Source organism: Cheilinus undulatus, linkage group 12 (genome assembly GCF_018320785.1).
Source record: "Cheilinus undulatus linkage group 12, ASM1832078v1, whole genome shotgun sequence".
Lineage (NCBI taxonomy): Eukaryota > Metazoa > Chordata > Actinopteri > Labriformes > Labridae > Cheilinus > Cheilinus undulatus.
This window is the reverse complement of record NC_054876.1, coordinates 44,102,215-44,119,514: the sequence shown is the minus strand read 5'-3', so window position 1 is coordinate 44,119,514 and position 17,300 is coordinate 44,102,215. Positions and strand designations below refer to the sequence as shown.

Below are 17,300 nucleotides of genomic sequence, written 5' to 3'. Positions count from 1 at the left end.
ACAGACAGTTTTATTCACAGTAGGGCTGGGCAATTAATCACAAATTAGATTAAATCGCAACATGGCCTGCTGCAATTTACAAATCGCAAAAATTGCAATATTTCTTAAACTTGAAATGTGTCAAAATACCAGTGCAATAGGGGTTTTTTTTGTAGGAGATATTTTATGCACATCAAACATTCCAATTTTTTTAGAATAAGCATTTCTGTTTTACTCATTTAAAATTAGATGACATAAAAATGATCATCCCTCCAATATAGTGATTGATATCAAATTTGCAATATGAGCCGAAAAATCCCAATTAGCTATTTGTTTTAAATTGTTTTGCCCTAGTATATTCTATATAATATTGTGAAGGTTATAATTTAGAAATTTATTGCTTGCATTTATTGAAAAATATACAAGATGAGGAACCTAAAAAATATTGCATATTAAATCGTAATTGTAATATTGGGGGAAAAATCGCAATTAGATTATTTTCACAAATCGTTCAGTCCTAATTCACAGCCAGCTGCACAATGTCAACATGTGCATGAAAAAAGAAGCTAAATAAGAAATGCTTCTTGAATAAAATGAAATAAATGATGATTCCTGATTGAGATTAAACTCAAAAAGTTATAATTTCTTCCAGTGAACATATTACTTTGAGTAGTTCTTACTGTAAACATTTTTATGTAGAATTAGACTTGGCCTTTATTTTTTCAAGTCCACACTGGTAGAAATGATATGACCTTGCCCTATACTTTGTTGGCTGAAGCATCATTGTCTGACCTGTGCATTTATTTCTAGCAATATTTTCAGCATTTGCCTAAAATATCACAGCATTTGCTGCAGACACTGGTGTAACATTTGGTCCAGATTATTGTTTTATTATGTGTCAGATCGGCACCAAAATTTAAAGGTTCCTACCCAAGGTTTATGAAAGTCAAATGGACAAAAGGCTGCAAACATGTAAACTTCCTCGCAGGAACTGCTGTATTGTTTTAATAAATATCAATGTCCATGTTTCAACCTGTTCTGAACCAGAAGAAAAACCTGCTTCTGTTAATAACATTTCCACATTTCTGCTGTTTATTCTTTCTATCTTCATTCAAGATTTTATTCCTGGTATTTTTAAATGAAGCTGTACTTATCTACCTGAAAACTAGCTGCCTAAACATGGATGCTGCTGATCTCCTCTGAGGATTACAGTGTATAATTTTCTCTCTGAATCATTCATAACAGTACGGTGTCTCTCCTCTCCACAGTAACTGTCCGTGCTCCCTGGCCGCAGCCCTGGCCAGAGCCACCGCAGACAGCCTCCTGCAGACTGACCTCTCCATCCACCACCTCAACAAGACTGTAGAGGATGGAGCTGACCCATTACCACGTGAGTCCCCAGGGGAGCCCACGAGACTGCCCTCCCTCTCCCACGGACACTCACGCTCATATACATGTATATATAGAGGCACAGACAAATTAGGTCTCTCTCTCACTCACTTCATCCCACACAGCCGTAAACCACCAGGGCTTTGTCCCAGTTCTCCCCCGCAAAGCTGCACTAAGTGGTGTTTGACCGCTAGAGGGCAGGAAGTTGACTCATAGAAATACTCAGATAAAAGCCAGGAAATACTCAAACTTCATCGACCACGGGCCAGAAAATATGATCAACAGACCTTCTCAAGTCATGTCATCTTCATAGCTGCGTCCTCTTTTAGCTGGGTTTGTTTTTTTAAATGCATCAGAATCTGAAAACAATGTTTATCCTGAAGTAGGAAATAAATGTTATTTTAAGGCACTGTTTCAATTCTATTTAAAATATGTGCAACTTCCCAATTTGTAAGGAATCAGACTGCCTTTATTATCATTTTTTCCTTATTTAATTTACTGTATGATAATCACACTCCACTGTGTTAACACAGATGGAAAAGATTAGTATATAATCCTGTTTGTTTTTGGTTATATTATATAAAAGGAATTATTTATAAACCAACAGAAAACAATGGTGCAGTGGGAGGAATGCAAAATATGCTTTAGCATCCTAAATATGATGATAACTATAAAACAAAGGAGTTAAACTATGACAAGGACAGATTTTATAGGATTTATAATAGTCAAGTCAGGTCAAGTTTGTTTATTTAGCACATTTAAGGGCACCGGTAGTCTAGTGGTTTTGTCTGTGGCCTTCACGTACAGAGGCTGTTGTCCTTTTAGTGGGAAACCTGGGTTATTTATGTTTCAAACTGTTTTTTTTACAACAAAAAAGGCGTATATACATTGTATCACTCCTGACTAAAATTGGTTAGGAAATATAAACATATTGGATATGGGCAAAAAATTAATATTAGGTATCCCTAGTGTGTATGTAGGTTTATCCTGAAATCAACCTATGTTCAAGCTGCAATTAATTCTTATCCACTAATTGATTAATTTTGCTTATTCTGAATAACTCCCCAATTAAACCACATGACTGTCACTGGTTTTAAAAGTATTGAAGGAGGTTTTAGCTGGTTTGAGGCTCAGCTGGTGTTGTACTCAAGACCACACTATCCGAGACCCAGACGAGCCCGAGACCAAGTCAAGACCGAGACTTTTGGGGCTCGAGACCAAGTCAAGACCAAGACTTTTGGGGCTCGAGACCAAGTCAAGACCGAGACCATAAAAATCAATTTTAAAAACCCATGAGAAGGTTGAAATATTAAAGAGCATTCTCTCTTTATTTAAGTTTTTTTTGTTTGTTTGTTTGTTTTTTTTATAAATTTGACAGATAAAAACAAGATGTCTGCAACTCTTTCAAAGCACGACATGCAAAAATCTCAAATCTTAACAAATTTGGTCAACTAACTTCTATCTAAATAAATCCTTGTATGTATTTAAAAGCCCCTGGTATGTCTGGAATTATTTTAAATATCTGAGAATGAGATGTTTATCTAGACTTGTCAGGTGAATGAGGCCTAAAGTAAGAGTTCAGAGGTTTTTCTGACAAGGAATAAGATGGACTGATGTCTGAGTTTTTGCAGGTGTTGCTATTTATTGTTTCAGCAAGTGCTGCTCCTTATTATCACATTAATGAAGTCGAAGAATAGCAGATTAGTGCCGGTCTTGACCAGTCTTAATGGAAAATCCTAAGTCCAGCCAGCCCAAGACAAGACCAAGACATCCAAAATGTGGTCTTGATGCCGGTCTCAAGGCCAAGACCGTTCTTGAGTGCTACAACACTATGCCCATCAGCACAACAGAACAGTGAACACAAAGACTACAATCATTGTTGGTTTTAGTCTTTTCATCGGATTTGTGTACCACAGAGAGATATAAATAAATATTGCTGACCTTAACCTTTACAATAAGTCAAATGCATGGGCTAAATCCCCACACATGGATTAATAATTTATTAATCTGCCTGACTTGACGTGTTTGCATGATCATGATCTGACATTAGATTTGTTTTGATCAGTTTTAAATATCCTCAGTTATCTCCCAGCCTGGATGAATTAAAACATGCCTGATGAATAAATCATGCTGTTGTGCAACGTGTTTTAATTTGGATGGACTTACATGGAGGCTCAAACCGTCCTGCACCTCGCTGTTTGCGCTTTCAAAGTAAAGACTTTCTTGTGTTGTGTAACAGCTGATCACATCCTGTTTGATGCTGCTTCACTGCACTCTGCTGTTCCTTTCATTTCTCCTGCTATTTGCAAGGTGTTGTGGGTAGTCCTTGATGGCAAAGGCAGAGCTGAAACGTCTTCATTTGGATCTGGAGGGGGAAGGGGATTGAAAGTTTGGTATTAGATGGAGATGAACTGAGGGAATGACAGCGTCTGCTGGTCTGTCTCATTTTAACTGATAGGATATTTGGGACAGCAGACTGAGAGACAGGAAAGAGGATAGACTGTTACTCCTGCAGCTAACATTAGTGGGTTGAGCCCATACACGCACACCCATATGTGTTTTTTATTGCAGAGAGTGGAAGCCACTCCTGGGCTTGCCTCTGTTCCACTTTCTCTAAATGACATCTGCCTTTCTGGAAAAGTAAAACAGGTCCCTGCTGGATATCAGTCCACGGGGAAACAGAGAAGAGAGGGGATTTTCACATTTCTGATTTTTGACACAGCAGAAATATCAAAACTGCCGGAATGCACCCCATAAAACCAGCGTATGCTATATAGTCCTCTAAGTCGGTGGTTCTCAACCTTTTCAGCCCGCAACCCCAAAAATAAATGTGTCAGAGACCGGGGACCCCCACTGTACCTTAAGGTGGTTAAACACAGCCATGCACATTCAAGAATGGTCACATGCAGACAAGACTACCCATGAGGGGGGGTGGGAGAGCTTTCTGGGGCCCAGTCAAATTGGGGGACCATGGAGGTCAGGACAATCACAGTTCATTGTAAAGTTAAGCTGTAATATCCATATTTTATATTTAACCTGAATAACAACCACTCATAAAATAAACAAATCTTTTTTATTCATTTGTGTGGTAAATAGCCTTCTCAAAAATGTAAATCTCTTTTGTTAAAAATAGAATTAAATGGGTTAAAAATGCCTACATCAGTTAATAATGGAAAAAACGGCAGAAAAGGTGGTGAAATTGGATTTTAAAAGTAGCAGAAATGGTTACAAATGGCAAAAATTAGATAAAAGTGGCAAGTAATAACTAAAACATGGAAAAAAGGGTTAAAATGGCATAAACAGGTGGAAAACTGGAATTAGAAAGTGGCTGAAATTGCTTATAAATGACAAAAATGGGTGGAAATTTGGGGAAATTCGATGAAAATTTTACATAAACTGCAAAAAAGGGTTAACTGAGACAGAAAAATGGGCAGAAATGGGTTAAACTTGCAAAAATGGGCATATCAAATAGTAAAATGTGATTAAATTGGGCAAAAATGGGTGCAAAAATGGGTGAATAGAGGCTATAATGGGTCAACAGAGGCAACAGTAGGCAGAGAGTGGCAAGATTTGATTTAGAAGTGGTGTAAACAGGCAGAAAAAAAGTGGTGGAAAGGTTTTTAAATGGGCAAAAATTGTTTTCAAAGGGATACTTCAACATTTTGGCAAATTCGTCCATTGCCATAATTCCTATAGTCTTAGTAATAGGATCGTTACCTTCAGTTCAGTGCAAGCTGTTTTTAGATCACTGCTGCCAAGTTCGGACCTGCTTTGCCAACTCAATTTAAGCAGATGGTATTCCGGTTTTCCCTCATCAAACTCATCAAATACACAATCCAACAACTCCAAAACGCTCTCGGGGAGCGATCTAAAATAGCTTGCACCGACAACAGAAGGTAACGAACCTATTACTAAAACTACAGGAATTATGGCAATGGGTGAATTTGCCAAAATGTTGAAGTATCCCTTTAAGTGGCAAAAATGTGTTAAAATTGGCTAAATTGGTGGGAAAAGTGATGTAAATGGGTTTACATTTAGCGAAATTGGCATAAAGTGGCAATAGTGTAATTTAAAACATATTCTTAGTTATTTTTAGGTCATCTGGAGACCCCCTCTCAGTGTCCCGACCCCAATGTTGAGAACCACTGCTCTAAGTAAATATGCAGTAGACTCACTGAAGTACACCAAACATCAAATACACAACAGCAGCAATGATCTGATTAGTCAAAAAGGTGGACAGTTCATCCCCGATTTGGTATGTTTATTAAGCTTGTGGAGCTCTGAGGGAGTCTTGATGTTGGGTGTCGAGGTAACCAAACTTCCCTTAGTATCTACATGGATCCACTTTTACTGGGGTTGCTTGGACAGTGCCAGTCCAGCAGATCCATGACCCAAAACTTGACCTGTACACACAAATATATGACTCTACCCCCTGTAGAAACTGACAAAGGAGTCTACTCAAAAGAAGTTGGTAGGCAAAGAGAGAGAGGGGCACAATGCAAACAATCCTGACACACTAATATCAGGATTTACATTAAATCTGACTGAGTTTTGGTAAGGTGTTCAGCCCAGGTGCCTCAGGTAGGGTTGCCAGATATTCAAAAGTGTTTTTTAGAATATAGAGGATCTTTCTTGGAATTGAAATGGAAGCTATTATTTCCAAGAACCATCAAGAAGCAAGAAGATGGGAATCCGATTTCAAAATAATTTATCTACCCATCCTGGTAATGCACTATGCTATCTTAAAAGCCTCATCTGAGTCTTAAATGTGCATTAATGCAGGTCTGTCAGGAAAGTGAAACACATAAATCCTAATCTTCAGTGTTAAGATGTTATTAGCATCAAAGACAAACATATTACAAATGCATACCATGGAACTGGGGTTGGACTTTGATATCACATAAGTAAAAATGATACAATATTAATACCTGTAGAGACAAGGACTGAAGTGGAAGAATTATAAAAAGAAAACTGGGGACACTGTGGCCAGAATAAAAACACGAATCATGAAAAATGTGAAAAACGAGGAAGGAAATATTAAAATACTTTTTTAAAATTTACCATCAGAATTAAAAGAGTGAACTCCTGCACACTGTTTAAGTTGTACAGAGGTGTTAGCAAAGTTTTGGTACCAATATAATCTACAATTTAGACAGTGTACAGGAGTTAACCTGTAATTTATTTGGATTTATTCCTCCTCTCTTCACACCTGTATTATGAATTAGTGTTTTTTCAAAGCAACAAATAAAATCTTTTCAGAGGTTGGCTTTACTAATTAGTAGCATGAAGGACGTTTTTTGACAGTCTGATGGTATCTAATGCTTTATAAGGAAAAAGCAGCAGCTTGTGACTCCATTTCTCTGCACACCTACTGATGCTTTTTGTGTTTTTGTGCTTCTTTGTGCAGAGATGGAGTCTGTGAAGCTGGCCCGCCTGGTGTTTAACAGACTCTTTGAAATGTGCTGCCTCTGGCTGAAGGAGCTGCCCTTCCGCCGCCGCCCACAGCCGTACTACGAAACATCGATACACGCCATCAAGAACATGAGGCGCAAGATGGAGGACAAGCATGTCATCATCCCTGACTTTAACTCACTTTTCAACATTCAGGTAGAGACATAAAACCCCACGCTGTGCAGCTCTGCCTGAGTTTATCCAGCCTTTACCCTCCTGTGACAATTATCAGAATAAATCTGGTAAACGAAAGGTTAACTGGTGAATTCCTCTGTCAGATCATTAAAGTCTTATCTTTATCCTTAATAATCAGTCAAAGATTATCTGCTGATTATAGTTAATTATCCTGATCCTCTTGTTGTTACAAGCAGTTTGAGTAGTTTCTTCATTTGGTTTTCTCCTCTTTCACTGTTGATCTTTGGTGTTAACAGTGTAAATATGCCAGTTCTACCAGACTGGTATATAGAAATGTTGGTTTTTGTTGCACTTGCATTGTTGCTGGAATCCTCTGACTGATTCATTGTTTCTGTCCCACAGGATCAGGAAGAGCAGGCTTACTTTGCTGTGTTTGATGGTCATGGCGGTGTAGATGCTGCCATTTATGCTGCCAACCACCTTCACGTCAACTTAGTTCAGCAGGAATCCTTCAGCCAGGACCCGAGCGAGGCGCTCTGCAGAGCCTTCAAAGTCACAGATGAACGCTTTGTGAAGAAGGCCTCACGAGAGGTAACCCTGCATGCAAAAAACCAACACATTCATATTTAATAACAGTGGGAAATAGGGATGGGACAAAATATGATGTACGACTCTATGAATTCAACCAGACTCACATAAATGTAATTATCAGATCAGTGATGCCAAATATCAATACTTGAATAAAAAAATAAATGTTGCTTTCAAGAGATTCCACCTGCGATTTGATCCACTCAGTCAGTATTCTGTTTACCCCAACATTGACACTTCATTTATAAATGGGAGAAATATGAATTTAAAAAATTGATCAAAGATTCACTGAATGCAGGATAAATTAAAAACAGATAATGCTCTCATTTTGTGTACCTGGCACCTAAATGCAGTTAACAAATACATTAGTCATACACTTTAACTTTTAGAAGTAATTTTATATTCTGAATATCTTGATTTATCATTATGCTATTTTCTATAGAAATATATCATTTAATGCAGGGTCCCTGTATGGTGATAAAATTCAGTGTATCACATTTAACACGTGGTACTGTATCTTACCAAACAGTGACGTGACATGACTTGGCAATAAGCAGCATAAAGTAATCTAACTAAAGTTATTGAAGTAATGTAACATAACATGACGTGAAGTTACATGGCATGATATAATGACATAATGACAGAACTGACATAAGGTAACATTATGTAACATTTTGTAATATAAAGCAATAAAGTTAAGAACATATACAGTACATATATAAGGTAAGACAACATAACGTAATATAACAGAACAAACGTAACTTAACATAACATAACTTAACATAACGTAACAGAAAGTAACATAACATACTCTTACCTAACGTAAAAAAACAGAAGGTTACATAGCATAACATAACACAATGTAACATTGCAGAACTTAACATAACATTAGATAACAAAACAATGTAACCTAACATAACTAAATATAATGTTTCATAACATAATGTAACATAACACAACATAACATAAAATAACATAACGTAACATAATGTAACTTAACATAACATAAGATTATGTAACAGAAAGTAACATAACTTAGTGTAACGAACGTAGCTTAACGTAAAGAAACGTAGCTTAATGTGACATAACATTACAAAATGTAAATTAACTTAACTCAACACAATATATAGTAATGTAATGTAACACAATGTAACTTAATGAATGCAACATAACATGACATAACATAATATTACATAACATTACATAACACATCTTAACATAACATAATATAATGTCATGTAACACGATGTAACTTAATGAGCGTAACATAACGTAATGTAACAGAAATTAACATAATATAATGTAACATAATACAACGTAATGCAACATAACATAAAGTAACATAACATAAGGTACCTTAACGTAACATAACGTACATTATATAACGGTACAGAAAGTAGCATAACATAATGTAACATAGCGTAATGTAACACAATGTAACATAACATGACATAATGTAATATAACACAATGTAACACTATATAATGTGATGTGATGTAAGATGATGGAACTCCACATACTTAATTTGACATAACTGATTTGATTGATAAAAGAAATTACATAACTAACGTAATGTGGCGTAACACATCTAACCAATGTAACTAACATGACGTAACATAATGTGGTGTAAAGTAGCTTAATGTTACAACCAGTGTAATGTTATATAACTTATATAACTAATGTGATATAAAGTGACATAATGCCACCTTTCTATTGTCGCTGATACTTCCATGACTATTATTTTAGGTACTTTATTGCTACTAAGCTGCTTTTACATGATTTTATAATGTCTATCATCAACACAACCACTACTATCTCTCCAATTGCTACCATGCTAATAGTTCCCAGGGTTGTAATAATAGAATTTCTACCCATAACTGCAACTGTTTCCAAAACCATTGCTGCAGCTGCTGTGACTCTTATTTCATTGCTACTACTACATGTTTACTTCAGTGACACAATGAGCCTGATGCAGTGAAAAAGGAGTGAATTTTGTAACTTTTTTGTGTCTGTCTTTGGCAGCATCTGCGCTGTGGCACAACAGGCGTGGTGACCTTCCTCAGGGGCCGGACGTTGTATGTGGCCTGGTTGGGAGACTCACAGGTCATTCTGGTCAGAAAAGGACAAGTTGTGGAACTGATGAAACCACACAAACCAGACAGAGAGGTAACACTCTTTCAGTACATGCTAACACGTCTGATTCTAACTTCTTCTTCCATCAAGAATCTGCAGCTCTGTCTCCTTAAAGCAGCATATTTGTTGATAGCTTAACGCTACTTCATGTGTCTACAGGATGAGAAGCAAAGGATTGAGGCTCTGGGAGGCTGTGTGATCTGGTTTGGTACATGGAGGGTTAACGGCAGTCTTTCTGTATCCAGAGCAATAGGTAAACTTCTAGTTCAGAATATGTTCTTTACATATATTCACAGTAGATGGAGGCATTAATGCTGATCTCACAGAATAACCTGTTACTGCTTTGTCCAGGTGACTCAGAACATAAGCCCTATATCTGCGGTGATGCAGACCACAGTATCTTCCCATTGGACGGTACAGAGGACTACTTGATTCTGGCCTGTGATGGATTCTGGGATACAGTGGGTCCAGACGAGGCAGTGCGGGTGGTCAGTGATCACCTCCAGGAGAACAGCGGAGACACCACCATGGTTGCCCACAAGCTGGTGGCCTCTGCCCGAGACGCAGGCTCTAGTGATAACATCACTGTCATCGTGGTCTTCTTGAGAGACCCACGCTCCCCACCCCCCACCAGCACAGAGGATGAGGAGGAGGGCGTGGTGGAGGGAGAGGTAGAGGAGGAGGAGGTGGCCGAGGTGGAAGAAGAGGAGCAGGAGGAGGAGGAAGAGGAGGAGGAAGATGAGACGGTTAGGGTAGAGCGTGACAGCGGTGAGGCAGGCAGCACTGCGGACATCGGGGGGAAAAATCGCGGAGGCTGGCCCCTGCAGCAGTGCTCAGCTCCTGCTGACCTCACCTATGAAGACCGAGCGGACTCGTTCACGGACAGAACCACCCTCAGCATGCTGGGACCGTCGCTGGAGGGCCGCATCTCCCTGACCCGCAGCTCCCAGCAGCTCCGCTCCTTCTTTAGCTCCAACATCTTTACAACCTCCCACATCAACCGAGGGAAGCGCCCACTGAGGCGCAGATCCTGTATCCCCTTTCAGGATCCCAACACCTCTAGCTTCACGGACCTGCTGTGGCCTCAGACAGCCACTCTGTTAGGCCCTGCAATGAGGCAAAGCCGCAGGCTCGGCTACGGTAGCCACCGGTGGAACCGGAGGTGGGCAGGCACATCCAAGGAGCTGCTAGGTCTGTTGCCATTTGGCTACTTAGTGCCGCAGATGCAGCGCTACTCCAACTGCAGGCCTGGAGTGGCAGTGCCTCACCTGCCCCACAGTGCTACCATCTGAAGACGTGGCCCAAACCAAACCACCCCCCCCCCCCATTATTTCAGTCCTGCTACCTGCCCCTCATCCCTCCCTCCGACCTCTGCCTTCAACAACACATCCTTCTTTGATAGTAGGCCATTTGTGGCTCCTGCAGTCGTTATGTGATTATTGATTCTCTGTCAGGGGAATGATGCTCTCTATCCTAAGCCAAAATGTTTCCAAATGTAAGCTGCCCGACTAAAAATAAGCCCTGCTCCTTAATGCTTTAGGTCAAGTGCAAAACTGCATCCTCTCCATTGTGACCCATAATCTGCCAAGCAAAAAGGCTGGAAGTGCAGTCGCTGTTGAACTGCAAAAGTTGAAGGGAAGGCAAAAGTTTCAATGCTTTCATTTTGAACCCATGGGGAGGTTTTGCTTGGCTGTTTCACATTCAGACAGCATCTTTAGACACATCATGTTATTTGACTGTGACATTTGTAGCTCAGGAGTATGTATGTGAGCATATTACTACCTTAACATGATATAATGACAGTCAGCACTCTTCTCAAACTCTGTTTGAAACACAACATTGGATCGAGGTTGCTTTAAGGGTCAATTTTAAGCCCAACGTAAACACTAAGGTGCATTTTACTTTAAAAATCTGTCTTTGACTGAAAGTAGACTCACGGCTTATGTTTATGATCCCTCAGTTAGCACATAAAGATATATATCCCCTCATGTCTAAAGATAGATAATCTGAAGTGAAAAGATTTCCTGTGTGACCATTCAGCTTCATTATTTCTCTCTCCACCTTTGTGGACCAGGTAGAGCACAAAGTGAAATACACCATCTTTTGTCCTGCTGTCGAGAATGTGGAACAACCAAGCATTAGATGAAACACTAATGGACTAGCTCGCTTCTTTGCCCCCCCCCGAGAAATCCTTTGGATGAATAACATTAACGGAGGAGGTCTGAACAATAGTCGGCTCCTGGTTTCTATGACTGAAGGCACATGCTGTTCTCCCCCCCCCCATACAGCCAATGCCCCAACAAGCCATTATCCTGCAACAATTTGTCTTCAGATAAAAGCACTTAACATCGGATTATAGAAGATTAGTCGTCACTTACCTGAATAAATGCTTCATGTAGTCCAATACTGCAGATGGAGATATATTCCTTGGATAATGTTTGTTTTTTGGGGGGAAGGGGATTTTAAAACCATTTTTTAAGTGTGGCCACATACTGTAGTTAGAGCAAGCATCCTTTTTACCAAACATATGTAAAACTCCTTAAACTGGTATTTTCCAGCAGGCCTGAGAAGTGAAACCATGAAGTGTTCGGTCAGGATCATTCAAAGAACACGTGCCTTTTAATATGTCATTTAAAGCCTACTTCCTTCTCACAGTATATCTATTAATGACTAAATTCTTTTTGTAATAACAAGGCTGGTTTGTGCTTTTAATAAAAGAGCTCTGTGCCAATATTTAGACGAATTTAATCCAGCAGTTTAACTGTTTGGATTTTACAGATTAGAGGACTAACAGCCTTTACATGATCACACAGCTGATTATTTAAACTCATCATAAAGACTGAAAGCAAAGGGTATAGCTGGCCTTTCTCTTCCAGTGTTTAACCCAGAGAGGGTGTATGAGCCATTCTGCAGCTTTTTTGGTTTGTAATGTGCAAACTAGCCTTTGCAAACAACCAAAATTTTGCAGAGTAAGATTTTTGCAGTAGAATTTAACATCAGAGCGTGTAACTGGTCAAGAATAAGCTCTGTATATTTTTTGCATACACTCTGGGTGTTTGTCACCAAAAATGTCCCATTAAAACCAATTTAAACAACCTTTTTTGGTCCTCCAGCCATTAGAGTAAACATACATGCAATTTCTGATATTAGGCTTTTATTTTGGAGTTATTGCTTCAAAAATTCTGTTTTTCCTGTTCTTTACCAAATAACAGCCTTTCTTTCCATATTTGGCATGAGGGGAAATTGCATGATTTTTCCTGGTTTCCTATAGAGGCACTATTATAACAATTTATTAAATTCTTAACATTAAAAAGTAATGCATTAAAGTCACATAGTCAAGGCTGTTATAAACCCTTTTAATTTATAAAAAAAATTTTAGATTTGTGTTTTTTTTTTTTTTTTACTTAACAAATATCAGGGCTTTTTGCACTTAAACTGGCATTTAAAGGGTTAAATTCTCCAATAATTAGCCAGTATTTGATATTTATGATCAGGTCTGATCTTGATTTAGAAAATAATTCAAAACAATGTAGAAAAAACATTAATGTATATTATTTGTATTGTTTTTAATGTATGCTGCCACTTTTGGTCCTGAACACCACGAGTGTAACTACTTTTTTTTGGCTCTAACTGAAGGTTAAGTAGTTCAGCTTTACATTATATTTTAGTTTATTTACAGGAGAGGCTCTCACTGGCTGGAGCCCCAGTATCATCAACTCCTTAATGAGGAATTGAAATGTAAATTTCCAATATTTTTAATGTATTCAATGAAAAATGGCAAAGATTGGTCCTCATACAGTACAAACGTGACATATCAAAGAAGCAGGTAAAAACTACCATGTTGCAGCCCATTTAGATGCATTTAGATGCAACATACTTGTGAATTTACCTTTAAGACCTGATGCTGCATCGGCACATTGTGGAATATCTTATAGTTTGTAACACACGTAACCAATAAACTGCAACATGATTCACTAAAATACAAATGTGGAAGCAAACAGGATAAAAAATACAAAAAAGTCTGTTTTTAGCCTCTTTAGCCCCCAGACAGAAACGATGGATTAAAATTTTTTTTAAGTTAAGCAGGGAAAACTTGAAGCAACAGAGACGGATTATAGCAGAACTAGTTTTTTCCCCATCTATCAGCTACCAAAGCTGAAGAATAAAAATCTCAGTAATCACAGAATATCTGTGCAGTCCTCTCAGGTTTTTGGAGATTTTTTTCTAACACTACTTTGGTAATAGAGGCTGTATTTTTAGGCAGCCTTGGGTCTAAATGTGATTTTTAAAAAACTGCCATGGGCTTTTTGGTGCAATTTTTGTTCTTAGGAACACATGTGAAGTTGTGGGCCCTGGCCCACTAGCTGAGGACTACTGATTTACAAGGTTAAAATCAGCTTGGTCCCATCCAAGTAGGCAAAAACAGAAAGGCAACAATGTGTAGTTATTAAATCTACCATAGCTGTTGAGTTTTATGGCTGGTGGTAGTTGGGTTTCCTCACTTTAGAGAAAGCAAGATATATTTCTCTTGTGATTTCAGTCTTTATGTAACCTTGCAAGGCTCACGGATTGGCCAGATTCAGTGTCTGTCACCAGGCAAATCCATCTCGCTAAGCTTCAGTCTCAAACATTTGTTCCCAGTCTGAAATGACCGGACCAATCAGCATAGTTTGAGAAGAATGAGGCGGTAGCTTTGGGCAGGTTTTGTTTCACTGCAAGCTGTAACGATGGCGACTGGTGAAGAGATTTGCTCAGATGTAGCTATAGTGGCAGTTTTTTCAAAACTTGCCAGTATTTCTTTACTTAACAAAGATGGCACTGAAAGCATTTTTTTGAGGAAAAGAAGTGTTTGTTCTCCTCTTTACCAGCTTCAGTAAGAGCTTGTATTACCAGCTGGCTCCACTGATAGTTAACAATGATCACGACTACCTGACAAGCTTGCATTATGTAGTTTATTTCCCTATTCTGTGTATCATATATTTTGTTGCTCTGATTGGCCTGTAATCAATGAGACTGACAGATCATTAGTCCAATCACCCTCTGAGATTTCTTTGAAAGGTTCTACCCCTCCCAAACACTGACTATAGGCTGTTGCTCAAATGGATCTTAGATATATCCCGTCATGGATGTTGAACAGTCTGTCTGCATGTCAGGTTAGTCTTTATCATAATCTAAGCAAACAAGCTGCCGTATTATCACTAGATTTTAAGTGTAAAGACTTAAACTGGTATCAAACACACAAAGTCCGTTAAGGGTCAAATCTCCTCAGATAAAGATTCTACACATTAAGCATAGGGTGTGATAGAGTTGTCTGGGTGCATGAAATGACTGAATATTCCACTGAAGATAGCCCCCTTCTGTCAGGGTAATCCACTGAAGCAGGCTCTCATGGCCTCAGAGTGTTTTATAATTGGATCTTCCCATCATTTGATCTAGATTCTTCAACGGGGTGCCCCCTTTATGTTGTCGAACACGTTGCTGACGGAGCAACACTTCAGTTATGTAAGCGAGTTATAGGAACAAAATCCTCTTTATGCAGCCTTTTTCTGACGACTCTCATCATATACACCAAACACTGAAGATGCTGCAGCATTTTGAACTCACTAATATCTAACCAGAGATTATTATTATTGGAATTAACAACTGTGTAATCATCAAATATTAACCCTCCTACTAATTTATGATAAAATGTGAAAATATTCCAGTTAACTTTGTGAGACTCACTTTCTGTTGAATGTGTAACATTATAATGTTCATATATATAACCAAAATTATTAACTAACTGTATCACACTTATAAAAACATAACTAGAAATGACCCCGGACCCTTTAATTCCCAAACTCAGTCACTTTTAAATCAGCATTTTGGCCCCTTCCAATTAAAGAATTTAAACTTATTAAGACCCTATCACTCTTTTCTTATACTCAATATTCAATGACTGTTTTCTAAGCCCCGCCCCTTTCCTGTTGCTAGGCAGATCTGGCATGGTGTTAACAATTTTACAGAATATCCATCAAAAGAAATGTCCCTTTTCTGGCTGAGCAACCTGACACGTCCTCAGTCATTGGCATGCTTATCATATTAGCCAGCTAGCTTGTTAGCTTTTAGCTGTAGAGATTGGAAAAAAGTGAGTTTTGTTTTTCCATCTTACCAAGATAACACAGTAAATTCATCTTAAATATGTTAAATAGACAACTCATGTCACATTAGCTTAAAACTTAACAACTGAAGTGAAAGTTTAAGCTGAGGTTAGCTTGCTAAAGGAGCAGTGTTTTGTGGTAGAGCTAGCTCTTTTCATACTGAACAGTAGGAGGAAAAATAAAGAATTGTCTCTGTGAGCTAGGATGCTAAGCTAACAGAAACAAAAAGTACCAGAAAAACTTGTCTGTCCTTTTTAAAACAGTAATAGAAAAGTAGCCAAGGTATGCTGATATTTGGAAAATGTATGCTTTTTTGTAAGCATTGGCTGGGATGTAAACCTCCAGAGTATATTCACAAAAAAGTTAACTATAGGTTGTTTAGAGATAATATCACATCACAGCAAAGAACTCCAGATGGGGTCAAGAAGTGATTTCTGCATAGAGAGCTTTCAAATATGCAAAAGTTTTGTGTGTTTTGCAACCGTGCCGACTGTTGAGACTGTAAGGGGAAAAACACTTTTAAGCCACTTTTGTGTCTGAGTGACACGTTCAGGAAAAAAGAAGTCTAAAAAGCAGACAGACAGAAAAACGGCAGCAGACATGGCTTAAAGCTCTCCATCTAAAGTCTCAGACAACAGACAACACTCGTGTCTGATCCGTTTCCACGAAGCATTCTGGTTTGGTTCAGTCCAGTCTGCCCCAGTTTGGCACTGAGACCACCAACAGCCACCACAGCCTATATGCGCTCAGCCTCGCTTGTTTTGATGAGAAATCCATCTCATTTGAGAGATCTGGATCCTGTGACTCAGCTCAATAAGAAGAGACAGTTGATTGGCTCCCACATGGCTCTTCATTTGGCGCCAATTTGGCTTTTTAAATGTGGATTAAATAATGTGAGGCAGCAACTGTGGTTGAAATAAAAGAGCTGTTTCATGTTACAGGCTTGTTCGAGAACAACACATCATTACTCTCTCACTAACCCAAAATGTTTGTTTGCTTTACTTAGTAGTATATCAGCATTTTTTATTTAAAGCATGTTTATGATAAAACGAGGGGGAAAAGCAGTTAAAGCAGCACAGCTAGCCTCTTAGCTCAGTACGGGACGCCTCAAGACTCTTGTCTGTCTTCATCTGGTTAGGCATGTTGTAGGAGGTCTTCAGGACGAAGTTATTTGTGATATCGATCATCTACATGCCAGTTAAAACATGGGGAAAATCACGTTTTGTAAAGTGCAGGGATCATACCCTGTGTATGCAGAAATGATCTAATGCTAACTGCACAGTTATGGTCCATTTAAAGCTTTAACGACTAAAATATAAGAATTATCCTGATTATTCTTCACTTCCTGGCCCCATCTGACATTTGCATGTCTCCTGGATCAATATAAACAACCTATAGTTTACTTACCTGTAATAGTGCAATAATACAGTTGCAAAGAGTGCTGGCTACCATGCTGTGAACAGTTAGTACACATTGCATGACCCA

At 38.6% G+C, this 17,300-nt stretch overlaps 1 protein-coding gene across 1 annotated transcript in view; it reads left to right on the top strand.

The window, feature by feature from the left end:
- The window catches only part of ppm1e (protein phosphatase, Mg2+/Mn2+ dependent, 1E), an 82,405-nt gene extending 69,319 nt beyond the window's left edge, over positions 1–13,086 (top strand). The window contains exons 2-7 of the mRNA XM_041800770.1: positions 1,248–1,369; positions 6,776–6,975; positions 7,357–7,545; positions 9,565–9,708; positions 9,835–9,928; positions 10,027–13,086. Of these exons, the coding sequence (XP_041656704.1) occupies positions 1,248–1,369; positions 6,776–6,975; positions 7,357–7,545; positions 9,565–9,708; positions 9,835–9,928; positions 10,027–10,967 (1,690 nt within the window). The 3' untranslated portion in view covers positions 10,968–13,086. The remainder of the gene's footprint in view (positions 1–1,247; positions 1,370–6,775; positions 6,976–7,356; positions 7,546–9,564; positions 9,709–9,834; positions 9,929–10,026) is intronic.
- Positions 13,087–17,300: the final 4,214 nt, after the last annotated feature.